The 24,060-nt window shown below is 35.8% G+C and overlaps 1 protein-coding gene and 1 long non-coding RNA gene across 3 annotated transcripts; one reads left to right on the top strand and one right to left on the bottom strand.

Moving 5' to 3' along the window:
• LOC109837252 (probable serine/threonine-protein kinase PBL21) lies at nucleotides 2,717-14,347 on the top strand. The gene is made up of 5 exons (XM_020405410.1): nucleotides 2,717-3,238; nucleotides 3,331-3,491; nucleotides 3,590-3,779; nucleotides 10,784-11,175; nucleotides 13,792-14,347. Exons 1-5 carry the CDS (start codon nucleotides 3,127-3,129, stop codon nucleotides 14,080-14,082), a joined length of 1,146 nt encoding a protein of 381 aa, XP_020260999.1. The 5' UTR covers nucleotides 2,717-3,126; the 3' UTR covers nucleotides 14,083-14,347.
• Nucleotides 16,500-19,251, bottom strand: LOC109835914. Of its 2 annotated transcripts, XR_002245732.1 has the most exons (3): nucleotides 19,121-19,251; nucleotides 18,239-18,319; nucleotides 16,500-16,740 (listed from the first exon to the last, which is right to left on the bottom strand). It is a non-coding gene; the product is annotated as an uncharacterized LOC109835914 (long non-coding RNA). The 2 variants fall into 2 exon arrangements; XR_002245731.1 differs by having other exon boundaries at nucleotides 18,239-19,251.

Genomic DNA, 24,060 nt, shown 5'->3' with positions numbered 1-24,060 from the left:
ACGTCGGTCAACGCGTGACCCTAGGTCAACGCCAGTCAACGCGTTATGATAAAAAAGTCAACTCAATAATACGAGCCAAACTCAACTCATCAGTTGTAGATTTGAGACTTCGACGACGGCCAGACGATAAACGCAGCGCCGGAAGAACTTCAGCTATTCACCAAAACATCGAGTAGACTGAAAGTCGAAAGAGTCAAGAATCGAAGCTAACTATAGGTCCTTTACGCCAACTGAAGGTTGGACCAATCACATCCAAAGTATTCCAGCCTCTTCTATAAAAGAAACGAGTCTGGAACGCTTTGGAGGGGGTATCTGTAGGCATCGAAAATTACCTATAGGTCTCCACAAACAGCTCAGTGTTAAGGAACGACGATAAACGTCACTATCCGGTTCACAGGAGTTCGATTGATGTCGGTGAACGATTGAAGTGAATCAACGAACTACGTGAACTAACAAAATTTTGAAATAACGGAAGTACGGGCTAATCGGGAGCCCCGCGATGTTTACAAAAGGAACAATGCCCTTCGTGTCTCCTTCATTCTATAGATGATCCGACCATCGAAATTGATAGAACTCCTTGTCGGCTTTCCAACGTACTTTGAATCACTCAAATCCGAGTTCGGACGAAGAATTTACAACAGAAACGGGCAAATACACCATAACAGAGTGTCTCGGACCAACGAGACGCCCTAAGGTGTCTCGGCTAAGGCCGAGACACCCATGTCTCGGCCAAAGCCGAGACACCCTAGGGTGTCTCGGCCAAGGTGGAGACACCCTGGAGTGTCTCCAACGCAGAATTGGGCCTTTGTGTGGTTTTAACCGCCCGGAACCCCTCAAGCCTATAAATACAAGCCTCAGACCCTCACTTTTTGGAGATCTGGAATTTTGGAGAATTGGCGAAGCCCTGCCGAACTGAAGAGTGATCGAGTTCTTCAACACAAGAGATCGAAAGCCGTCAGATCTACATCATCCCCATCCAATCCTTAGTATTATCCCGTTGTGGTAATTCTAAGAAGAGCAATTATCTCGCTTTTGTCGAGATAAGCGCTTCTGTTTCTAGATCTCCTCGCGGATCGACGAAGCTCTGGACCTGATCTGATTGCCAGGTAGTCCACGGATACCGACATCCCCGTCACAGGCTAAAGACCCACGCAAGCAAGATACGACAAACGGATCTTGTGTTTATTTTCAAGAAAGTTGTAATCTTTTATTTTTTTGTTGTTTGAATTCATTTGTAACGCTTAAAGTTTAATGAAATCAATGACTAAGGTAACTTTCGACGAAAACACCTTTGGCTTTTGAGAAAGAGCCCATTGATGAAGTCATTCGTCTCGGTCTTACGAGAGAGACCAGGTGAGGACGCCTTTCATCTTTGGCTTTTTGAGAGAAAACTTGGGCGAGAACGCTTGTCATCTTGGATTTCAAAGTGCTTTAAGGAGCGGATCCGACATTCGTGAGACCCGGATTGGGTTAGTGTTATAATGAACAAATTTTCAAAACAGACTCAAACAAAGTTTTAATTTTTAAAATCGACCCAATTTTTTTAATTATCAAAATCGACCCACTTTATGCCACGTCAGCTTAATCCCATTTTCTAATTAGTCGGGGTTGCCAACCCCGACTGTTTAGGAGAATTCTAATTGGGGTTTAACAATCTCCTAAACAGTCGGGGTTGGCAACCCCGACTAATTAGGAAATGAGATTAACCTTACGTGGCATAAAGTGAGTCGATTTTGGTAATAAAAAAATGGGTCGATTTTGAAAATTAAAACTTGGTTTGAGTCTGTTTTGAAAATTTGTTCGTGTTATAATGCTTAAATTAGATAATGGAGACGTGTGTCGTCCTCTTAAGAGCAGTTTTAGGAGAATTCTAATTGGGGTTTAACAATCTCCTAAACAGTCGGGGTTGGCAACCCCGACTAATTAGGAAATGAGATTAACCTTACGTGGCATAAAGTGAGTCGATTTTGGTAATAAAAAAATGGGTCGATTTTGAAAATTAAAACTTGGTTTGAGTCTGTTTTGAAAATTTGTTCGTGTTATAATGCTTAAATTAGATAATGGAGACGTGTGTCGTCCTCTTAAGAGCAGTTTATACTTAGTTATTTCTGTGATATAACTTTTGGGTAGAAATGTTATTTACTTTATGTGATTATCAATTAGCTCAATCTTTTTTTGTTGGCATCAATTAACTCAATCTTAGTTGTTATAAAAAAAACCAGCTCAATCTTAGTTAGTTACTTAAATTTTAACAAAATAACACCTTGTGAATGGCCTAGCAGTTAGGACCCGGCGTCTTGGTTCAAAAGATCAAGTGTGGATCCCTGTCTATATCATATCTATAATTAACGTCTAATTTCTAATTATTAGACATTGCAATGTTTGCACTAGTTGCCTGAATATTGACCGTAAAAGAAAGATCCAAAGGTTTACTTAGCCGCTACTAAGTCGAGGTTCAAATAAAATAAAAAAAAGGAAAAAAAAGCGAACAAAATAACCAACAGTAGGGACTAACTTGTAATAACTAACAAGATTTGAGGGGCTAAACTTAACAATTTCAAATATGTAAGGTACTAAATAATAATTGCAATTTTTAAGGGTGTAATTCAAATATTAAAGATGTAGGGGACCAATATAGAAAATGCCCAAACAGAAAACGGAAACGGAAACAGAAGAAAAATCAAAAGCCAAACGAAACCCCCCACAAAACAACCCATCACGTCGCCTCATTAAAGCTCGCAAGAAACTCGGAGAGAGATTTTTAGAGAGAGAAAGTGGATAGATAGATAGATATAAGATAGAGAGAGAGAGCCACTGCTAAATCCCGAGGAGAGAGAAAGTGAGAGAGGGAATGTACGGAATCAAGAAGTACCATTACTCGAAGAAGAGGAAGAAGCGAAGGAGCAAGAGAGAAACAAAACAAGCAGCGAGCAGCTGTCGATCGCGAGAATGCTACAGATTTAGAAAGCTTTCGACATATTCGCGGCTTCTATAAACGGCATTAATCTAATCGCTTTGCTGATTTTAGGAAAGTAATTTAGGTTTTGGGAGTGAATTAAATTAAATTAGCCCCACCTACCTTTGTTCTCTCTACTCCGTTAGGGTTTTTGTTTGGATCCGGAGCAGATGAGCTGCTTCTCTTGCTTCTATCCTCGTCGGAGGGAGATTGCGAGCAGCAGGATCGAGGATGGTGATGCCAGTGGATCGGATCCTAGAATTGACGACAATTCGCCTTTAGGTACTGCTCAATTTGTACTCTGCTTATTCGAATTCGATTTTTTTTTATTTTTTTTGGATATTTTTTTATTTTTGTGATCTTTTTGGGAGCAGAGAAACTGAAGAAGCCACATTTTCATGGGGAAACCAATGACTGTGCTCGGAGCTTCTATTTCCGAGAGCTGGCGGCCGCAACGAAAAACTTTAGGGAGGCCAATCTAATTGGAGAAGGGGGTTTTGGTAGGGTTTATAAGGGGAAGTTGGAATGGGGAACGGTGAGCAGCTTTTAAATTTTTTAATTTTAATTATTTTTACCTAATTGTTGAGTGAAGTTTGATTTTTCACTTAAAATTGAAACCTCTGTTTTCTTCAGGAAGTGGCAATTAAGAAGCTAAACATAGAAGGGGTTCAAGGGAGCAAAGAGTTCTTGGTAGAGGTTCTCATGCTGAGTATGTTGCGGCATCCCAATCTTGTTAATTTGCATGGATACTGTGCTGAAGGAGATGAGAGGCTCTTGGTTTATGAGTACATGCCGCAGGGTAGCTTGGAAGATCATTTATTTGGTAATAGAAAGATCTCTTGATAGCTTGACGCTTTGTTACTTATTTAAATTGGTTTTGTTAACTTCTAAGCGCTACAGTTTTCATGTGAGCTGTGATTGTATCTAGACGCCGAAGTTAGACTTACATTATTTGCCATCGTTTTGTCTGCATGACTTAATAGTCTTCAATCATTTTTGGAAATATCTGGTTTTTCAATGTTTAAAACAAGGACCGAGGAAACAATGGTCATGGTGTGCCCCCATGTATTTAGAATTTTGCAGGAAGTTTTCACATGACGGTTGAAATCTAGATCGAGGAGGGTCTAATTGAAATACAACTAGCAAACAAAATGACAGCTTCTACAGGCATGGTAACCATGATTAAAGAATACATGAATCATTCTTTATTTTAATTGGTCTTAGACTTTGGCATTTATCATCTGTCTTCGTCATTTTTTTAATAGCTGTGTATTAGCTATTAGATCTACTGTCTGTGCTTTTAGAGGTATTAGTCGGACTTTAGGTCTGAAAAGGGAGCTATTTTTGTAAGTGCCATGAGTACTTGTTGTTCGCAGCAAGATTAACGGGTTGGATGGTTTGAAATGTGACTTGTCTATGTGCAACAAAGTGTTTAGATGAGGATCTACTGCATGTCAAAATAGGTGGCTTAGTTATGGAATTAGTTCATTAGTTGTCTTGTTCCTGAAAATGATACAATATAACAAGTTAACAACCCATTAACCTACTGACAGGAGATTGTTTTTACTTAACTACAATTTACTTTCGGTGCTTTTCTTTGTAATACCTCATTCATTTAAAGGCTTGGGAAAGCAGTTACTACTAAAGTCCTGAGGGCCTTCTTTGAAAGGATTTAAGTTTTTTTTTAATAGAGAGAGTTCTTAATTTAAGAAGTTCTGTAGGTAATCTCAAATGTACTGGAGCTCAAAGTAAAGTAGAAAAGGTAGAGCTTTACGTAATTCAGTTGTACTATTTTCTGTATGACTATATAATTCTGCTGCCCTCTGAGTAGTATTAAAAATCCGTGAACTTTTGAACCTCTGGACGTCATCAGGCCTTCACCTTCAAAGTCAGGTACTATTGGAAACTTTATCCACCTATTAAGGATCCTCATATTCATGAGTTTGCGTGTTGTGGTTATTCACCATGAGCATGCATATTGTGGTAATTTCACCATTGAAGCTCTTCACAAAATTAATGTTGTGCGCAGTATTTATATGTTTTTTTTTTCAAATAACATTGGTTGGTAAATTTATTAAATTTTCGTACGAACCTGAATTATGTGCTAGCTTTTCAGGTAATGAATTACTTAAACTGAAAGACGGCAAGGTCATGGTGAAACTTCATTGAACACTTCCATACAAGTTTTTTCCCCCTTAAATCAAGCAACATATTGAGGAATATGGTTACTTTTATCGTGCACTTGGTTTATCTATTATATTGTAATTTGTTTTTATGGCAGTTGAGGTTGATATGGATACCTGTTCAAGTAATCAAAAATCAAATCAAAATCATTAGTCATGTCAATCCAAACCAGTCTTAGGAAGAGTGTCCTATTAATGGAAAAAATGATGATGCTCATGAGACACGAGGAAACAAGTTTCACTTGAGCACATAGATAAGGAATGTGTTCAATGCACCAAATATTACATGCTTCCGGCACTTGCACTGACAACTTTCTCTTTATGAGCTAACTGGATATTCGGAAACATGCTACACATGTGCAAATAAAACAAATTTGGACAAGTCTGTTAAATAAAGAACCACAACCATTGTAGCAATTATATATTTCGCATTGGTTTGGAGTATATCCGTATATGTGAAACATCTTTTCAATATCATTAGCTTTAGATGAGCATATATATGGGATTAAATATCTAGAATGGACATGCAAGGCTAATATTGTCTAAGATGGCTGTGCTTAATTTTTTGGAGAAAATGGTATGGATCACATTGTAGATGGAACTGTGCACTGTGGAACAAGCCTTTTCTAATGTAAGAGGGGGACTATTGGAGGAGTGGAAGATACTCTAGAAAATCATACAGTCGGGTGTTATATGCATGGGTGGATATAATTCTAACAACCAATGAGAGTCTTTTTAACAGTTTTCTTGAAGAGTTATTTTTTAGGTGAGAAGAATACTAATCATTTAGGGAGTATAGAAGAGCTGGATAAAAGTGTTCCCTCTTATTTGCGGATGCCTTTTAGGCAACAGGCAACAGACAACAGACATGAGACACCGCTCAAATTGCAAGCCTCTATATAGGAGTGGAGATAAGATTTTGATGGCAAATGTGCTAATATTATAGTGATGGTAACAAGCATATCACTGATGAAACGAATGAACATTTTATTGTACCTGTGGGAGGAAAAAAAGTATATAGCCGCAAAGGTAACTGCAATTGGCATAGCATACATAGGCTTCAATGCCATGTTTTGGCAGCATGTTACTCCGACTGAACTCTATGTTGGGTTCTCTCACTTGATTCTGGGTTTAGATCGTTTAGATCAAGTCTTTTGGAAGTTAAGTTCAAATTGATGGGTAATCTCTTCTGCATGCCTTTCTTCCTTTTGTTTAAGTTTCAGTATTGGTTGAAAATTATTTCTAAACCAGGAAATCCTATTAGTGCTTTTTCTTGTTTTGTGGACAGGGAATTATGAGTTTGAAAGATGGTGTGCAAGTAAAGGGCCTTTATGAGTTTTAATTGAATGAGAATAGTAGTAGCAAGGTCTCCAGTATGGCAGTATTGGTATAATCTTGGGTACTTGTTGCATGGAATGATATGTCACTTGTCCTACACTTACCAAGAATGATATGTCACTTGTCCTACACTTACCAATTGCGTTCAAAATTTTGCAAAAATAGTTTTTAACACCTCTTAAGGTTCCATTTATTGGTTTTAGTGTGGCATTTTAGTTGAATATAATTACTACACCAAAAATATTATCTTTTCCATTTTAGACTAATCACTAGTCCATGAGAATTTTGGGGGTTTCCCCCGTGGTTTGCATGAGCTTAGACTACATAGTTCATAAGGTATGCTTTTCTACCACCTAAGTTGCATGGAAACGGGCACAGGTATTGGTACGGGTGCGAGTACAGGTAGGGGACACGACAAAATTGTAAAATATTGGGTACGGGGACACGAGTCACTCGACTACTCATTATAATTAAAATTTCGATCACATTTTTGAGTTTATTTTATCATATTGATTATCGTGAATTGTAAACTACTCATTTTTTACTAGATATCTAAACGACCCATTAACTATATAGTTTTGACATTGGGTATGGACTGAAACCAACCCGACCCGTATCCCATTAGTTTCAAAAGACGGATGTGAAGTGTAAGCTTTATGTCCAGGAAGTCTTTAACCCGACCCGTATCCCATTAGTTTCAAAAGACGGATGTGAAGTGTAAGCTTTATGTCCAGGAAGTCTTTGACAAGTGTTTTAAATTAACATATATATCGTATAATTGAGTACATGTTGTAATAAATGCATGCATATATTCAAGAAGTGTCCATGAAGTTTGGGTACGGGAAATATCGGGTACGTGTCCGGTACGGGTACAACTTCAATAATGAAGTACCCGGGTAACATAGTCTACCACTGACTTTCTAGGAAAATTTTCTTCTTTTGTCAATATACTTAGCCAAGGAATTTTGGCACCAATTTAGAAGGTTGATAACCAATGTTTCTAAATATTGGATGTCACAGACAAATCAAATGAAAAAAAACACCATATTGGACGAAAGGATATATGAAAGATATGTGATAAATATCGGCGTTCAAATCAGGTAATGCTATATAAGGTTAACTATGGATAGACCCCTGTAGTTCTATTGTGCGGATAGACCCAGAGTGAATCTATTTACTCTTAAAAAGTCAAAAAAGTTCACTCATGGGGTCTATCCGCAATTAACCCCTACCATATGTCATATTTGTTGAATATTGGAGACATGTCGAACAATCCATATCGGATGACGAATATCAGGGATATATCAAAGATTTAGTAAGTATCGATGTGACATTGGATAATATGCATATATAATATATGTTCATATTTGATGCACCAAAGAATTAAGCAAGGGAGAAGGCGGTATCTTTCGCAAAACTTTTGCGAAGAATTTGGTCTCGATTGAGCCATAATTCTTCTATCTGATTATTTACATGAGCAGATATTTGTTTGTGTAGACCTCAATTGAACCATAAACTCAAATCAATATGTAAACAAATAAAAGTCCAAATCAATAGTGCAACATTTCAGTCGCTTATTTTTGAGGTTGAAATGTTATATGATATATCAGAAAAATAAATTGACAAAGCGATAAAAGATATTGAGGGCATATCACTTTGTGGCAAGTCCTAGAGAAGGATGGCCACATCGGGAATAATTAAAATAATGTTGGTAATAGATTGATAACTGGTGGTAAAATTTTATCAAACCATTTCACGGAGCTTCCACTTTATTGCTAAGTCCAATTTTGATTGGGAAAAAGCTTAAACGAGTCGAAGTAGATCTCTATGTTAATCTGAGTTAAGCAACAAAGAAGATCTCTAAATTGAGAAGGCTCTACAGTGGTCGGCAAAACATTGGTTATAACAATAAAATGTTTATTCTCGTCATTTTTGCTAATTTTGCACAGAGAAATTACAGGCAAGAGACGTCTGTTTCAATAAACCTATGTTAAATTTGTTCCTTAAAATGACACAAATGCGGAGTTGAGTCTATTGTCAATGGTAGATATAACAAAATTTTGAAAAGTTGAAGTTAACCATACTTAATACTGTAAATGTTGGATGCCAGGATCATGTTGGACAAAGAAAACTCCACATCCAATAGGGGCCATTGGAGATATTAATAAGTATCAGTGTCATATTTTATAGTGTATATACATATCAGCGATGCCCTAAATGACATCTAACAATTCAAAAATACCAAAGCACATAAGTAATAGAATAGAGAGTTCGTGAGAGACAGTTAAGAGAGAGGCAGAGAGACTCTGAAAGAGGAAAAGCTTATTGGTGAGGACATGTAATCACTGGTGAAGACACTCCCTGCGCGACAAAGGTGACTCAAACCACAGGGGCTTAATTGGAATCGAGTTATTCTATTTAGAGATTTATATAAAACAGGCTGAAGTTGGGGCTTAGGACCAAAGTCAACCTTTTAAAACAAATGTTAACCTTGAACTCGTGACGACACCATTTCCACCAAATGTTTTATGTCAATATAGCCAAATGTATCAGGAAAATCCCAAAATGGCACCCGATATATATTGGCAATTCCGATATATCCTGGTTATTTTTCAAAACCATAAACAACATGGGAAGTACTTCTCGTCATGACAAGCCCTATAAAATGACATTCTAGGCAACATGTTGGCATATTTTTTAAAAACACTGATCTTACCATTTTGAGCTTAGCTTAATTATTCCGCTCAAGAGCTGAGGTTTAAGCTAGAATGATCATGAAGCAAAAGTGTATTTTATTAGAGAATTACTTTCTTTGAGAAATCTTTTTACCAGACTGATGGAAATCTGGCTCAAAAAATATTGCAAAATTAACTGAATAACACATGTCATCAATTAAAAAAATTATATTATTCAAACCATTCAAATTTAGCATAGTTGGCTTAAGTCCTTTATGACCTCTTAGTTGAAATTTGGATTATACGTCCGAGCTCTATTCGCATATCCAAGTCAAATATGGTCTCTATTGATGTTCATAAATGTTAATTATACAACATCTTTATAGAGATATTTATATTATGCATTCATTTAAATATGAGATTGAAATTTTCAAGCTGAAATACAATGAATCCTGCAATTGAAAACTTGCCCTCATTTAGTATTTCGGTCTGAGGCCATAGGTTCAAGTTTCACATTTTACTTAAATATTTGTGATCATTCGATTTGAATATTGACTAGCTTGTATTGGTGAATATTAAATATTTGAATAGCTTATATAATTTATACATGTGGTTGGCCTCATACAGCTTGATTCATGCTTGCTCAGCCTCAACAGAATTTGGGCTCTTTATTTTTGTTTCTTTTTTGTTTTCTTCCTGTTGTAAAAGGCGGTTAGATGAGTGCTTAGGTGTTTCTTTAGTGTGAGGCGCCATTTTGTGCACCCCATCTGTGTCGTTTTTAAAAACAGTGTTTCATTTACTTTTCTATAAACAAGCTATTACTTATTGACAAAGTTGATCACCCATATGAAGTTAATTGGCAAGTAAGGCACAATATACTATTGTATAGTGGTGTTATTGATTCTTCTTACAGTTTCTTTGTTTCAACATTATACATTTTTGTCTTGTTTTTCCTGTACTTGTTGTGTTTGATTTAATTGATCCTTATGCTCTTTATAATATTTTTCCTGGGGTTCATAAATGATCTAGTTAATTCTATAATTTTTAGATCGTAAGTTGTGATGACTATCTTGACCAGCATCTTGCTTTCCGAAGTCCAACATTGAATTAATGTTATAACTTGATTGCAAAGCCAACCAGCACCTAGAAAGCTGTGGTTAGTTCCAAACTTGGAAAGTAGAGGCTATTGGTTAAGCTTGGTGTTTCACAATTTATTCTAAGTTTTACATTGCCTAATCTGTTTTCTGCTTTTCAAATGAATGCCAACTTTCAATTATTTCCTGTGATGAAAAACTATCCATAAGTTAAAGATATGCTGCTCCTTTATATTGGTTGTAGCCATTTTTAGATAGTTTTAAGCATGTTCATTTCTATTTTTGTCTTCAATGGTATGAAATTAAGTATTCAGCTACTCCCAGATTAAACTAAGGCTCTGGTTCACCCTCTTTATTTTCTCCTGGTTGCGTAAGACTTTCTATCGCTCTTATTCCTTCTTTCCTTTCCTTCAATATTATAATAAATGCCCAACTCGCCCTTCCTTTACTGTGGTGCATACACGAAGTTCTGCATGCCCTTTAGCTTGAAGTATTCTTTTGCTTGGTTTCTTCATTAATTGGACATTTTCCATGCAGATTTAACTCCTGAGAAACAGCCACTTAAGTGGAATACCAGAGTTAAGATTGCTGTTGGGGCTGCGAAAGGACTAACATATTTGCATGATGTAGCAAATCCTCCTGTTATATACCGTGACATGAAAGCAGCGAATATATTGCTGGATGATAACTTCAACCCAAAGCTCTCTGATTTTGGACTTGCTAAACTTGGACCTGTTGGTGACAGAACTCATGTTTCAACAAGAGTGATGGGAACTTATGGCTATTGTGCTCCAGATTATGCTATGAGTGGTAAGCTTACCCTAAAGTCAGATGTTTACAGCTTTGGTGTGCTGCTTTTGGAGCTGCTCACTGGGAGAAGAGCTTTCGACTCTTCCAAGATAGCAGCAGAACGGAATCTAGTAACATGGGTAAGTCACTATGTTGCCACCATTTCAATTTATTCACATTAGCACAGATGTAGGCGCATCAGATAAAGGCTTACATTCATGCAAATCCATGTGCATACATGCATAAGTTTACAAGCACACATCAACGCCTGTTTGCAACATGTGCATATTGCAAACAGGCACTTGACTTTCCAATAAATTTCTAGTCATCCGGTGAAATGTAAATTTCAGAAGTTTACATTTAAAAGTGAAATTGTAGACTACTATTCCCATAGTAAGATGTCACTTGCTTTTTGAATTTAATTTTAAATTAAAATAATACCCGCAGAAAGCCTGTTTGCACCATGAAAATGTTTGTTTGAATATGCACTTAATTTAATAAAATCATTACAATCTAAAAATTTGTGTAAAGAAGGGTATAGATCTTTTTATTACATTTAAATTTACAATAATATTTCTTAACTTTGTTCATTATTCCAAATTTTCTTCTTGTTGCCATACTGGTTGATTATTGGTTGTGATCTGTTAACATGTAATCTTGTATGCTATTACCCTATCTAACTGTTGTGTCTATCTATAAGTCTGACAGCTAATTAACATAAATTTAATTTTTTGTATACAACGTTAATTAGTTGTAGAATGATTCTATGATTTTGGGCTGATTTCTTATGGTTAGGCGGCACGTTATTATCATTGATGTTTATTGTAGTGGCTACAGAGCTGTTGGGATATCTATGGCTCTTAGCTTGGATTCCGGGCTTATTGTGATCAAGATGTAAAATTCATGAATATTATATACATAGAATTAGTTTTAGTTTATAGTTCAAATGGTACCTGACGTTCTCTTTGTTTGATTCATTTGGTTTACGTATGACAAGTAATACTTGGATAAAACCTTTTCCCATGATTAGTAGAAATAATCAATAGTTTTTTTTTGGCTTAACAGGTTAAAGCATGTCGTTTGTTTTTCAGTCTGGTTTACACATAGTTCATGTTTGGATAAATGCTATTTAATTTCATTAACACGGAGGCTAGGCTATTTTACTGTTTTAATCATTTTCTTTGTTATTAAATCAATTTGTAAGGAGACAATTTCTGTGTAGGGTTTTTTATGTGTTCCCTTTGTGTATTTTTCATATTATGTGAAGATTTTCTTTCATAGAGATGGCTTATCGGTTTAGATAAAGAGGAAATGAAATCAAATATAAAACCAGCCATGCCTTATGGAGTATTGGGGTTTAAGTAACAAGTACCAGACAACGTGTAACTGAGCTGAGAATGAGAGGTGGGCTCTCTTCATTGCAAGCATAGATAGCCTGGAGTTTTTCAATTGATAAGCTGAGATGAGGTGGTTTTTAATTCATGAACAGTAGCTTCATTTGAAGATAAGATGGACATTATTGAACGGGTTTGAACATGCGTAATAGATACCAAATGGGTGCTCGAGTTGGCAGGAGCAATAAGATTGTAGTTGAGAAAGGTTACTGGGTTAGGAAACCGAGAAAGATTTGGTTGCAAAGCTTTAAGAAAGGATATTGTTTAGGTTAAGAAGGAGATGCTTAGTCTTCATTCCAGGATCTGCAACATAATTTATTCAATTTTCTTGTGTGAACTCAATTTGGCTGATTCTGACTTCATCAAGACATAATCTTGTGATCCAATTAAGAAAGCCATACTATTAAGAAATCCATTTTATTATCTTCTATACTGGATATGGATTGGCTGAAATGTCACGAGCTGATTTGAGACTAGGGAATTGCTTCGATAAAAATCGTGGAAGGGGAACCTACGTGGATGCTCAAGTTGAATTTAGGTGAATTGGAATAACAGTGGCTTGAGGCTTGTTTGCTGATGAATGCTGGTGACGATGACAATAGCAAGATAGTTGGATCAATAATCTTTAGATAGCATATACATTTCTATTACAAAGTTTTCTTGAGTATGCGCTATGCAAATTCCAAAAGGAAGAGGTTATTTACCTATGTGGATCTGCAGTTCTTATCCCCCTATGAGTCTGAACCTATTAGTTAAATTATTTTACATCTGTTGGATATTTCAAGACACCATAACAAGGAGCCTTAGGTTATAAAGTCACCAGAATAATGCATAATGTAATGCAGAAACCTACATACAAGAAGTTCAGTGAACTTAGCAGTAATACGGTGTGCTAGATAATGAGGTAAAACATACAGAGAAACTAGCTAGCTATTGTAATCCCCTAGCAACAGTGGAGGGAGAGGAAGTGAGTTTAATTGTGAGGTTCGGAACAAAGAAGTTGTAGCAAAAGAAGATGAATTTGGAGGAAGAAGAAGAGGGTGTAAGGATATTTGGCTTTCATCGGAGGGTAGGCACCAAAAGTTGAATGCTTCAAAATTAAGATCTTTTTCAGTGTTAATGTTTTTTTTACTTCAGAAAAGGCTGAAACCTTTTTCTTTTTCTTTTGAATAGGATCTTTGTGAGTGTTATCCATAGAAAATTCCACGCAATACATGTCGATTGACAAATTTTGTTGTTTAGCCTTTGGACAAAATGAGGCCAGCTTAATGTCTCATTAAAAATCCTTCATCATTCGTGTTCATGTAATGCTACTTTTCCTCGCTCTTTAACCCTTTCTCATAGAAACCCTGCCTTTTCCAGGCTCGTCAATTTCTCAACGAAAGCAGGAGATTCCACCTTTTGGCCGACCCATTGCTTCAAGGCCGTTTCCCTGTACGTGCCTTTTGCCAACTAGCTGTGGTCGCCTCTATGTGCCTCCAGGAACACCCTCATGTACGCCCAATCATCGCTGATGTGGTTGTTGCACTTGATCACGTGGCATCTCAGCCCTACATCCCAAAAGTAAGCCGCTCGCCTTCTCCATCGTCATCTCCTTCATTGCAAACTTCTGGTGCTTCCAACAGAAGAATCAGAAGTAGAAAAGCTGCATGAATGGGGAAAACTAAATACATAGGTATACAAAGGGGCAGTTGTCATGACATTATAGTCTTCTATTTAAACAGAAAGATAAAACGCAAACAATGCAATGACCATTACATGCAAAGAGAGATCAAGTCTTTGTGTCTGCATGTACTCTCTGGCTGCGCTTTTTTAACTCTCTGTGTGTTCATGTTTATATCCAACAGATTCCGTGTTATAGTCATATATATGTTTACAATCTATATATTATATAGATCATGCGTCAACAATTGTTTCTTGGGGTTTCTTTTTTTGCACATATGTACCCCTCAATTCTTTCATATTTGCATATTTGCCCCTCAAATCTTGGTATTTAGAGAATTACCCACCGATTCTCTCACATTGAGCTTTTCTACCCCTCATTTAAGAGTTTTAATATTCAAACAAGAAAATGTTGCACCTTTCTGGAAAATTTTGAAAGTTTTTAATACTGTAGCATTTAAAAACCAGCATTGTTATGAGGGAGTGGTAGAAAAGCCAATGTGCGAGAGTTGAGGGTAGTTAGAGGGTAATTTTGCAAATACCAATATTTGAGGAGTTGCAGAGATGGAAGACTTGAGGGGCATATATGCAAAAACTCCTTGCTTCTGTATTTTTTTTTTTTTTTTGTGTGTTTGAATATGTTTGCTCCTTTATTACTGGGCTCTGACCTTTGTTGACACTGCATCAATATTGCCGTTAGGTTGCATATATAATTTCCGTATAATTTATGAATCTAAGGTATTAGTGATGGTTTGCCAAAGTTTTGTTGTACGGGTCTTACAGTGCTATAGTACCAGAAACCAAGTTTATCGTATGGCTCATGGAGCTATTGTTGATAAGATTTAAGGAAACAATATCAGAAAGGAGAAAGGGAAAAAGATAAAAAGGGAAAAGAAAGGAGGGAAGAAAAAGATTTCATGACTTCAGCTTGCTGGCGGAACTAAATTATGTATACTCTTGAAACGTACCGAACGTCAAAAGCTTTTCACGATAGCCATCATGTTGTCTTTATCTAATTACTTATTTTTAGCTTTTGTACTGTTTAGTATGTTAAGTGGCTTCCTAGGTCAATATTTGGAAGAAATAAATTCCTATAGGTATCCATCCCTCTATAGAAAATCACTAAGAAACGAAAACGAAATACTTATAACATAGATATCAAAGGTGATAATTGCAACGATTCATTATTCCGACTGCGGTCATGCTTAACAATATTATTGGTGTATTGAACATAGTATCGTGATCTCCTTTTTGTGTAGTTTTTATAAAGAATTCTCATTCTTAAAATAATAATTTTCACAATCAACATGAATTCTTGGGAGAAAGAAAATATGGATTGTGGAGTATCATGTAGGCAGAAGAGAATATAACACTTGTCGTATCTTGCATCAGAGATGCAATTCTTGCCGCATTCTGTATTAAGAGTTAAAGGGAGCTCTTCTACGAAAAGGTATTCTGTGAGTGCGGTCCACCAGGCATGCGGTGTGAGCGGAGAATCCTCAGCTAATTCAAAACTCAAGGGACTAAGAGGCTAATGCCTTGGTCCAATGGAGAAAGTATCATATGGTTTCCATGACATTAAATCTGCACCCAAGAAAAAACTATTCTTTGGATCAGTGCACGAATCGCAAAATTCAATATCTAAGAATTGATGTCTTTTATATGCATATTTAATACCATGAACAGTTTCTACTAAAAGAAAGTATCCGGTGGAGACGATCCATGATATTAAATGTGTATCCAAATAATGTCAATCCTTGAATCTATGCACGAATCCCTAAATTCAATGATCCAATGACCAACACTCATTTAATACACATTTAATGTCTTAGATCCGAGTGCACTTGACATTTTTTCCCCATAATAACAATAGTTCCACCAACTACGATACTCCAATTTTGTTAGGCTCAAATCTGGATATTAAATTTCCTTAGGCTGCATTTGGGAACTAAGATTTGGATTTTGAATGTTGATTTAAAATCAAAGGATTTTAAATCTAGGATTTGAAATCCATGATTTGGTAGAATCTTTTGTTTGGATGTCATTACAAAATACAAGGATTTGAAATCAAAGATTTGAAATATATTGTTTGGCTACATTGTTTATTATACATGAACTTGGATTTCAAAATTGGTGTTTGAAGAAAATTTATGCTTTCTTTTAACTCCTCAATCTTTATGCGAACATTAAAGTTTATGTTGAGGTAAAAGTTAGGATAAATTTCACAAAGCCCTCTGAGAAGTTTGACAATATATCTTCAAATTTTCTAGTAGCTTATGTATTAATAAATTTTCAGCAATGATATCCAATATATGAACCATTATTATCTTCAAACCATCACTGTTATTATCTTCGAATCATCACCATTTAATTTTATAACAAAAGAAAAACAATGCTACCATCAGCTAGATCCTAGAATATCAATTCCAATACATGTACGTCACGGGAAAACAAAAACATCCAATACAAATATGGATCCATATTTTAAAAAACTCCCTTTTTCTTCTCAATAACAAATAACATGAAACTACTACTTCTCACTGACACCTGAAGAAAAATCTGGATATTACACAATGACATTGGCTGCACTAGCAATCCTAGGCCACAAATCAGCACACTCCTTTCCAATTGGTCCAGTAATTACAGATCCTGAGGAAGTAGAAAACATCGATTAATATATATTAGATAAAGAAGCAGAAACAAATTTATGCATAACAGTAACTTTTATACAACATTCATTCACATGATTGGTGTGTTCCGTTGAAATTGAGGATAATACATCCTATCAATAACTAGCAGACTAAAAAGGAAAAGGTAAAATGATACATTCTAATACATGTTACGAGTGGTAGGGTGAGATGTTTTGAGTCTGTATATTTCTACAATGATACTAATTGTGTAAAAAAAAGCTACAACTATGAAAATATGGATTCCTAAAAAAACATGTGCAAAGTGGGGAAAACAATTTTATATGAAAGAAATTTGACGGCAGGACAAGTGTGCCTTTAAGAAACATATAGCTTCTGTAACTAATACCATTGACAATAAGGTTTCAAAAACTGTGTTATCCATACAAATAGCTGCAATGTGTAATTTTAGAACTTATTTTTGACAATCAACACTCACAAGCATCTAACAACAAAAGCGAAAGGACAATATGACAGTCTTCCTGTTTTTCTATTAAGGGCCTGTTCTTTTATTTCCTAAAAACCAAGAAATGGAAATGGAAAAGGTGGAAATCTCAAAATAATCCATTTCTTCCATTTCCATCCCTAAAACTCACCCACAACATCCAATAAAATATTATTTTCATCCAACAACTTATCCACATCATCTAATAAAATATTATTTTTATCTAACAACTCCATTCACCACATCTAATAAAATATTATTTTCATCTAACAACTTATCCATCACATCTAATAAAATATTATTTTCATCCAAACATCACTCAACTCATCTCTTTTCATCATTTCAAATCACTCACATCATCGAATAAAATATTATAACAATTCACCTCATCTCATTAACATTTCATTTCTTAGTTTTCATCACAAAAAGTTGTGAAAACACTTTTCTTAATCTTTCTTCACATCACCCAATAATACAATGACAACTCATCTCATCTTATTTCATTTCTTATTTTTAAGAATGAACCAAACAAAAGAAAACAACAAAACTATAGTAAATAGGTTTCTTATAATTCATTTCCTTATTTTTTTCGCCAACCGAACAACATCAAAACTAGTTTTCTTAAAAAATCACTCACATCATCCAATAATAATGTGACAACTCATCTCATCTCATCTCCATTTCTTTGATTTCCTTTTTTTTAGCCAACCAAACAATTCAAAAACCCATTTTTCTTAGAAATAGTTTTCTATTTCTTTGATTTCCCATTTTTTAAGGCAAACGAACAGGCCCTAAGACATCCCAATATATCTTTTTTTAAAGGTACAACTTAGAAGTTGCCAAGTAAAAACAAGTCATCAGGCCAAACATTCTCGTTCCCACATTCGAGTCACTTGTAGAGGTCAAACATTTAATTTTAAAAAAAAAGAGTGAATAGGAAAAGCAAAAATAGCCCAATTAAACAGCTCAACAAGGTTTTAACATATTAAAGATGGGTCACCATATTTTCCTTAACTAGTTCTTTGATAAGGATTGAAGAGGAGATATGTACAAATCAGATGTTCCAATCCAGTAATAGCCCAATTAAACACCACACCTGAAAGATTTAGATGAACGTGTTAGTCTTATTGTCAACATATGAGAGAAGCAAAACTGACAATAATGCCATGGTTTCAATAACTGCTTAATGATGCTATCAAATACCGAAATGAGAAAATAGGAATCCCAACACGTGCTAGATAATTATAGAGGTATAACCATTATTAAGCAATGGATAATTTGACGCTAATGATCGGATCGAAACACTGTCCAAATAATTTGATGATGGAGTTCTTTGGGCATTTGAGAGTCATGACGTTAAGGACAATTTGAGGTTAAAAATAATAAATCTGCCCCTAGCTCGAGTTCTCAGGTCATTTAAGAATCCGCATGATGAAAGACAAAAATTTACACCCGTATATGTATACAGGTTTGCTAGCCTTTGCATGAATGGCATAAATTGTGACACCAGAAAGTCTCAAGTAAAAACATGTGGAATCATCAAAACAAAGTGACATGCACAAATAAGTAAACCAAAAATATAAGTAGTTTAATTTGAGCCTGAAAAGCAAAAGGAAATTGGGAAGAAAACGATCCAAGCAAGTAGGCAACATAGGGATATCACCATCATTTAATAAATTATGAGTAAATGTTGGAGATTTTTCCTTTAGAAAACGTACTAAGAGAATCATGTTCTACTATTAATGACAAAACTAACACAGAAAATATGTTAGGCAATTATTCTGATAGAAGAAACAATAACTTGCTCTAACATGGATAGGGACATTTTCAAGATTTACCAAATGCATAGCACATAGGGGAGTGCAGGAACACTTCATTTGAAGACAAATAAATGTACCGGCTAGTGTATGCGTCCGCTGCCCAGCTACCTACACCACAAGAAAGCCAGGTCATGAATGTTTTACGAAATCTACTCACTAAGTAATACTTAAGTAGTCCACGTATCTCAGGTTCATGTCTCTGCAGGCTAACCAGGACATCCTTAATGATAAATGCCAACTTAATGCTACAAAGTTTAAAACTCTTCTATGCAGAATATAATAAAATTTTAACTGATAAATGCACCAGTTATAGCAACAGCCAAAGCAAGTTAGTTTTCAACCTTATATGTTGTACGTTGTCAAATGGAGAAAATCATAACAATTTGTGAGTTAAAATCAACAGAAAACGTTTAGATGAGATATAACAACCAGCATATGCTGGTGTGTTTAACCTCCAGGCCAAAAAGTGCCTGAAAATCAAGCGCGACTGTTTTCCCTGTTGAAGCTGCTGCTATTATAGTTTATAGACAAATCAGTAGTAAATTCATGTTATGAAATATCATCACATTTCTAATTTGATTATAGCACTATGTTATCCCACCTCAATATCCAATGACAGGAAACTAATATATGTATGCATAATTAGGTTTTTGACAAATAAAATCAAGTTATCATGAGATCTCCTCATTTTCTAACACAACTTATGATGGCACTCTGTTACCACAATTGACTATCCAGTGACATGGAATGAAAATGACAATTACTGAATGCAAACCTCAAGACCTAATCATCTAAGATCTTGATAGAAGAAATAATTGCTAAAAGATGAGTCTTTTACCTAGATTTTGATGCACTTAACAACCTTAATTAAAGGGGAAAAAATTCAAAGAAATCACAGTGAATAAAAGAATGAGGAAACGAAAAAAGTTGCAATTTTTATACACAGTGAATAAAGTCCACATCAAACCCTAATAAGACTTTTCTTAGACTAATTTAAGCAGCCAAAAAAAAAAAAGGATGATTAGGCTTACTTGAAATATTTCTTCGCTGAAGCTGAAACTCAAGGCTTTCCTTCTTGAGAGATCGCTTCTTGAGAGGTCTTTCTTCTTCGTCGAATTCGTCGATGTCGCTTGGTTCTTTTGAATTTTTTTCTCTTTGTCGTCTTCGCCTTCGTCTTCGATTTATTATTGCTCGCGGCTCCTTCGAACTCCACCTCAGAGAGCAATCGGGCTGCAGGCATGGAGCAGTCTAGGGTTTCGATGGAAGGGGGAGAGAGAGGAGTAAAGGGGGAGACCGAAACCGAGAGAGGAGAAGGGGAGAGAGGAGAGATACCTGCGATGGATCGAGATCGAGATCAAGATCGAGATCGTCGGGACTTCGACACGAGCGTGAGAGAGGAGAAAAAGAAGAGTCGAGGTTTTGAGGGGTTAGATTTCGTGGGGGTGAGATTTTGCAAATACCAAGTACTGTGCCGAAATTTGAAATCCTTACTTTTTGGGCTTTTCAAATCCATCGGATAAAATGACTTGATTTAAAATCATGGCCCAAAGTTGAACCCAAACATAAAATTTGGATTTGAAATACCCAGAATTTCAAATCCAAGCCCAAATCAGCATTCCCAAACACAGCCTTATGGTATTGGATGATTGGAAACACAACATTGATTCTCTTGATACTTTATCGGGGTCTGATAACCCTCTTACTTTTGGAACACCACTTCAGTAATGGACGATGCCATTTGTATTGTTTTTCCTTTAGGGTCTGGTTGTTTCGCAAATAAAAGTGAGAAATGAGGTTTTTAATAAATGACACATTCTCAACGTAAGCTTTTAGGTGTTGAAAGGTTTCCTTTTTTTGAGTTTGGTTGGCAAGCTGGTTCAAGGAAAAGGAGGGTAAACCTTGCGCCACATCACAGTGATTGAACTCTAATAAGCAAAGAGGAAGAAGAACAGATATTTCTGAGGGGCTCCGGTAATGGGTAGGTGGTTTTGCTTTTGTTTTCAGTGCATTTTCTCAAGGAGAATGATCCTCCTTATATAGGGGCTTAACCCATCATCTCTACCCCTCAGATCCGCCCCCATGAGAGATTTTCTCTCAACCACCCATGATTCACGTTCTCCACCATTCTCTCAACAGAGAAACAGTGGTTGATTTGGTCATCAATGACCAAGTCAAGCTAACATCTCCCACTTGACCAAATTAACCAAGTGACATGCCTCCCACTATCCATGAGATCGGATGTTTCTGCTTACCATTACTCCCACTATCTGTAGAGAGTAACTCTTATTTCATTATTCATGAAATTTTACTTGGACTTATTTATTCCTAAGTCCCATCAAACTTACATGTTTGATAAAAGATTCTGCTGGTATTCCTTTTGTCAAAGGATCAGCAATCATATCTGTAGTAGGGATATAAGTCACTTTGACTTCTCCCTTTTCTACAATATCTCGAATATAGTGATACTGGATCTCAATATGTTTTCCTTTGGAGCTATTCGCGCCACTATTGATTAAGCTAATTGCTGCTTGATTATCACAATAAATATCAATAGGTCCTTCTAACAAATTGAGATCAAGATCAATCAAAAACCGTCTTATCCAGACAGCATGTGTAGTTGCCATACTGCAAGCTATATATTCAGCTTCTTGCGTATATCTAGCAACACACCCTTGTTTCTTGCTACTCCAAGAAACAGCTCCTCCTCCAAAGATGAATAAGTGTCCCGAAGTAGACTTTCCATCATCTTTATCACCTCCGAAATCAGCATCGGAATAACCGAGGAGTTCAAGCGAATCAGCTTGATAAACTAATCTATGAGTCAATGTACCTCTGATATACTTCATAACCCTTTTAACAGTTTTTCAATGTGCTGGTCCTGGATTACTTTGATATCTACTGACTAGACTCACAGCATAAGCTATATCAGGTCTGGTGCACAACATTGCATACATCAAGCTTCCAATTGCTTGAGCATAAGGAACATCTAATGGCTTATGCCCCTCTCTAGGGCTTTGCTCTTTACATAATCTATTTCCCATAACCAACGGAGTTGGTGCCGGATTGGAATTCTCCATTCCAAACCTTTTAAGAACTGATCTTAAATATTTTTCTTGGTTTAAACTTAGCATTCTAGACTTTCTATCTCGAATTATTTGAATTCCAAGAATATATGATGCATCTCCCATGTCTTTCATCTCAAACTTTTCGCTGAGATCTGCCTTGGTTTTATTCAACATTTCTATGTCATTTCCAGCGAGCAATATATCATCCACATATAAGGATAATATAGTAAACTTGCTCCCACTTTTCAAGACATATACACAATTATCTAATTTATTTTGAATAAAACCAAGTTTAGTAACTGCATCATGAAATTTGAGATACCATTGTCTAGAAGACTGTTTTAAACCATATAGAGATTTTATCAATTTGTAAACTTTATGTTCCTGTTCTTTTACCTGAAAGCCTTCAGGTTGTTGCATATATATTGCTTCCTTCAACTCTCCGTTAAGGAATGCAGTTTTAACATCCATTTGGAATAACTCCAAATCAAGATATGCAACAATAGCCAAAATAATTCTAATGGATGCAAATTTAGCTACAGGAGAATACGTCTCCTGAAAATCTATTCCTGCCTTCTGGTTATAACCTTTGGCAACTAACCGTGCTTTGAATTTATCAATAGATCCATCAACACGATATTTCTTTTTGAGCACCCATTTGCATCCTATGGCTTTCCTATTTTCTGGTAGATCACATAACTCACATACTTTATTCTTTTCTATGGAATCAAGTTCTTCTCTCATAGATTCTAGCCATGAAGCTGATTCATGCGATTTCATCGCATCAGAAAAAGTTAAGGGATCTTGTTCTTCTATATTTGTATCTACCGAAAAACAGGATGACTCACATGAATACAAATAGTAATCATCCATCCATGAAGGTTGTGTTCTTGGCCTTTTGTTACCTACAACTGGTTGATTAGGTACATTATTTTCCATAGGTATTTCATCATTTTCAAGGTTAGGTTCATTCACAATATCAGGGTCATTAGTGGGAACAACACTGTAATAATCATCATCTATTACAGTTAGAGGTTCTGTTTCCTCTTGAACTTGTTCCTCTTCCTCTAGATTCTCTAGAAATGTAGCATCTCTGCTTTCAATGACTCCTTTTTCTTTATTGTAGAACTTATAACCTTTTGACTTTTCTGAATACCCTATGAATCTACACTTTATTGTTTTAAAATCCAACTTATCTCTAAGTTGACATGGAATGAGAACATGGGCTATAGATCCCCACTTCCTGAGATGACTCAAATTAGGTTTCCTCCCATTCCATAATTCATAAGGTGTAGATATAACTGATTTGGTGGGAATTCTATTTAAAATGTAGTTTGCAGTTAACAATGCTTCTCCCCAAAAGTTTTTAGAGAGACCAGAATGAGACAACATGCATCTAACTACATTTAATAATGTTCTGTTTTTTCTTTCAGCAACACCATTCTGTTGTGGCGTATACGGCATTGTTGTATGCCTTTTAATTCCATGCTGAATACAATAACTTTCAAATTCTTTAGAATTATATTCTCCACCTCTATCAGTTCTCAGAATTTTGATTTTCAATCCAAGTTGGTTTTCAACTTCTGTCTTATATCTCTTAAAGCAGTCAAAAGCTTCTAATTTTCTGGATATAAGATAGACGTGTGCAAACTTGGAATAATCATCTATAAAAGTAATAAAATATTCTTTATTACTATGAGTTTTGACACTTAGGGGACCACAAATATCCGAGTGTATCAACCCTAAAAGTTCATTGGCTCTATGTCCGCCAACAAAAGGTTTTCTAGTCATTTTACCAGTTAAACAATGTTCACATGGTGGCAATTGAACATTAGATAGTGCAGGAAGCAAGTTCATTCTGATAATTTCTTTCATTTTTGAAATACTAGCATGTCCTAGTCTAGAATGCCACAATTCAGATTCAGAAATATAACAGGACAAGTAGTTCAAAT

This window comes from Asparagus officinalis, chromosome 4, assembly GCF_001876935.1.
Source record: "Asparagus officinalis chromosome 4, Aspof.V1, whole genome shotgun sequence".
Taxonomy (NCBI): Eukaryota; Viridiplantae; Streptophyta; class Magnoliopsida; order Asparagales; family Asparagaceae; genus Asparagus; species Asparagus officinalis.
The sequence above is the reverse complement of the archived record's forward strand: the minus strand, read 5'-3'. Positions and strand labels throughout refer to the sequence as shown.

Coding starts and splice junctions, on each gene's coding strand:
- LOC109837252 (XM_020405410.1), top strand. CDS start 3,127: ATGAGCTGCTTCTCTTGCTTCTATCCTCGTCGGAGGGAGATTGCGAGC. Junction 3,239..3,330: donor TGACGACAATTCGCCTTTAG/GTACTGCTCAAT, acceptor TTTTGGGAGCAG/AGAAACTGAAGAAGCCACAT. Junction 3,780..10,783: donor CTTGGAAGATCATTTATTTG/GTAATAGAAAGA, acceptor TTTTCCATGCAG/ATTTAACTCCTGAGAAACAG.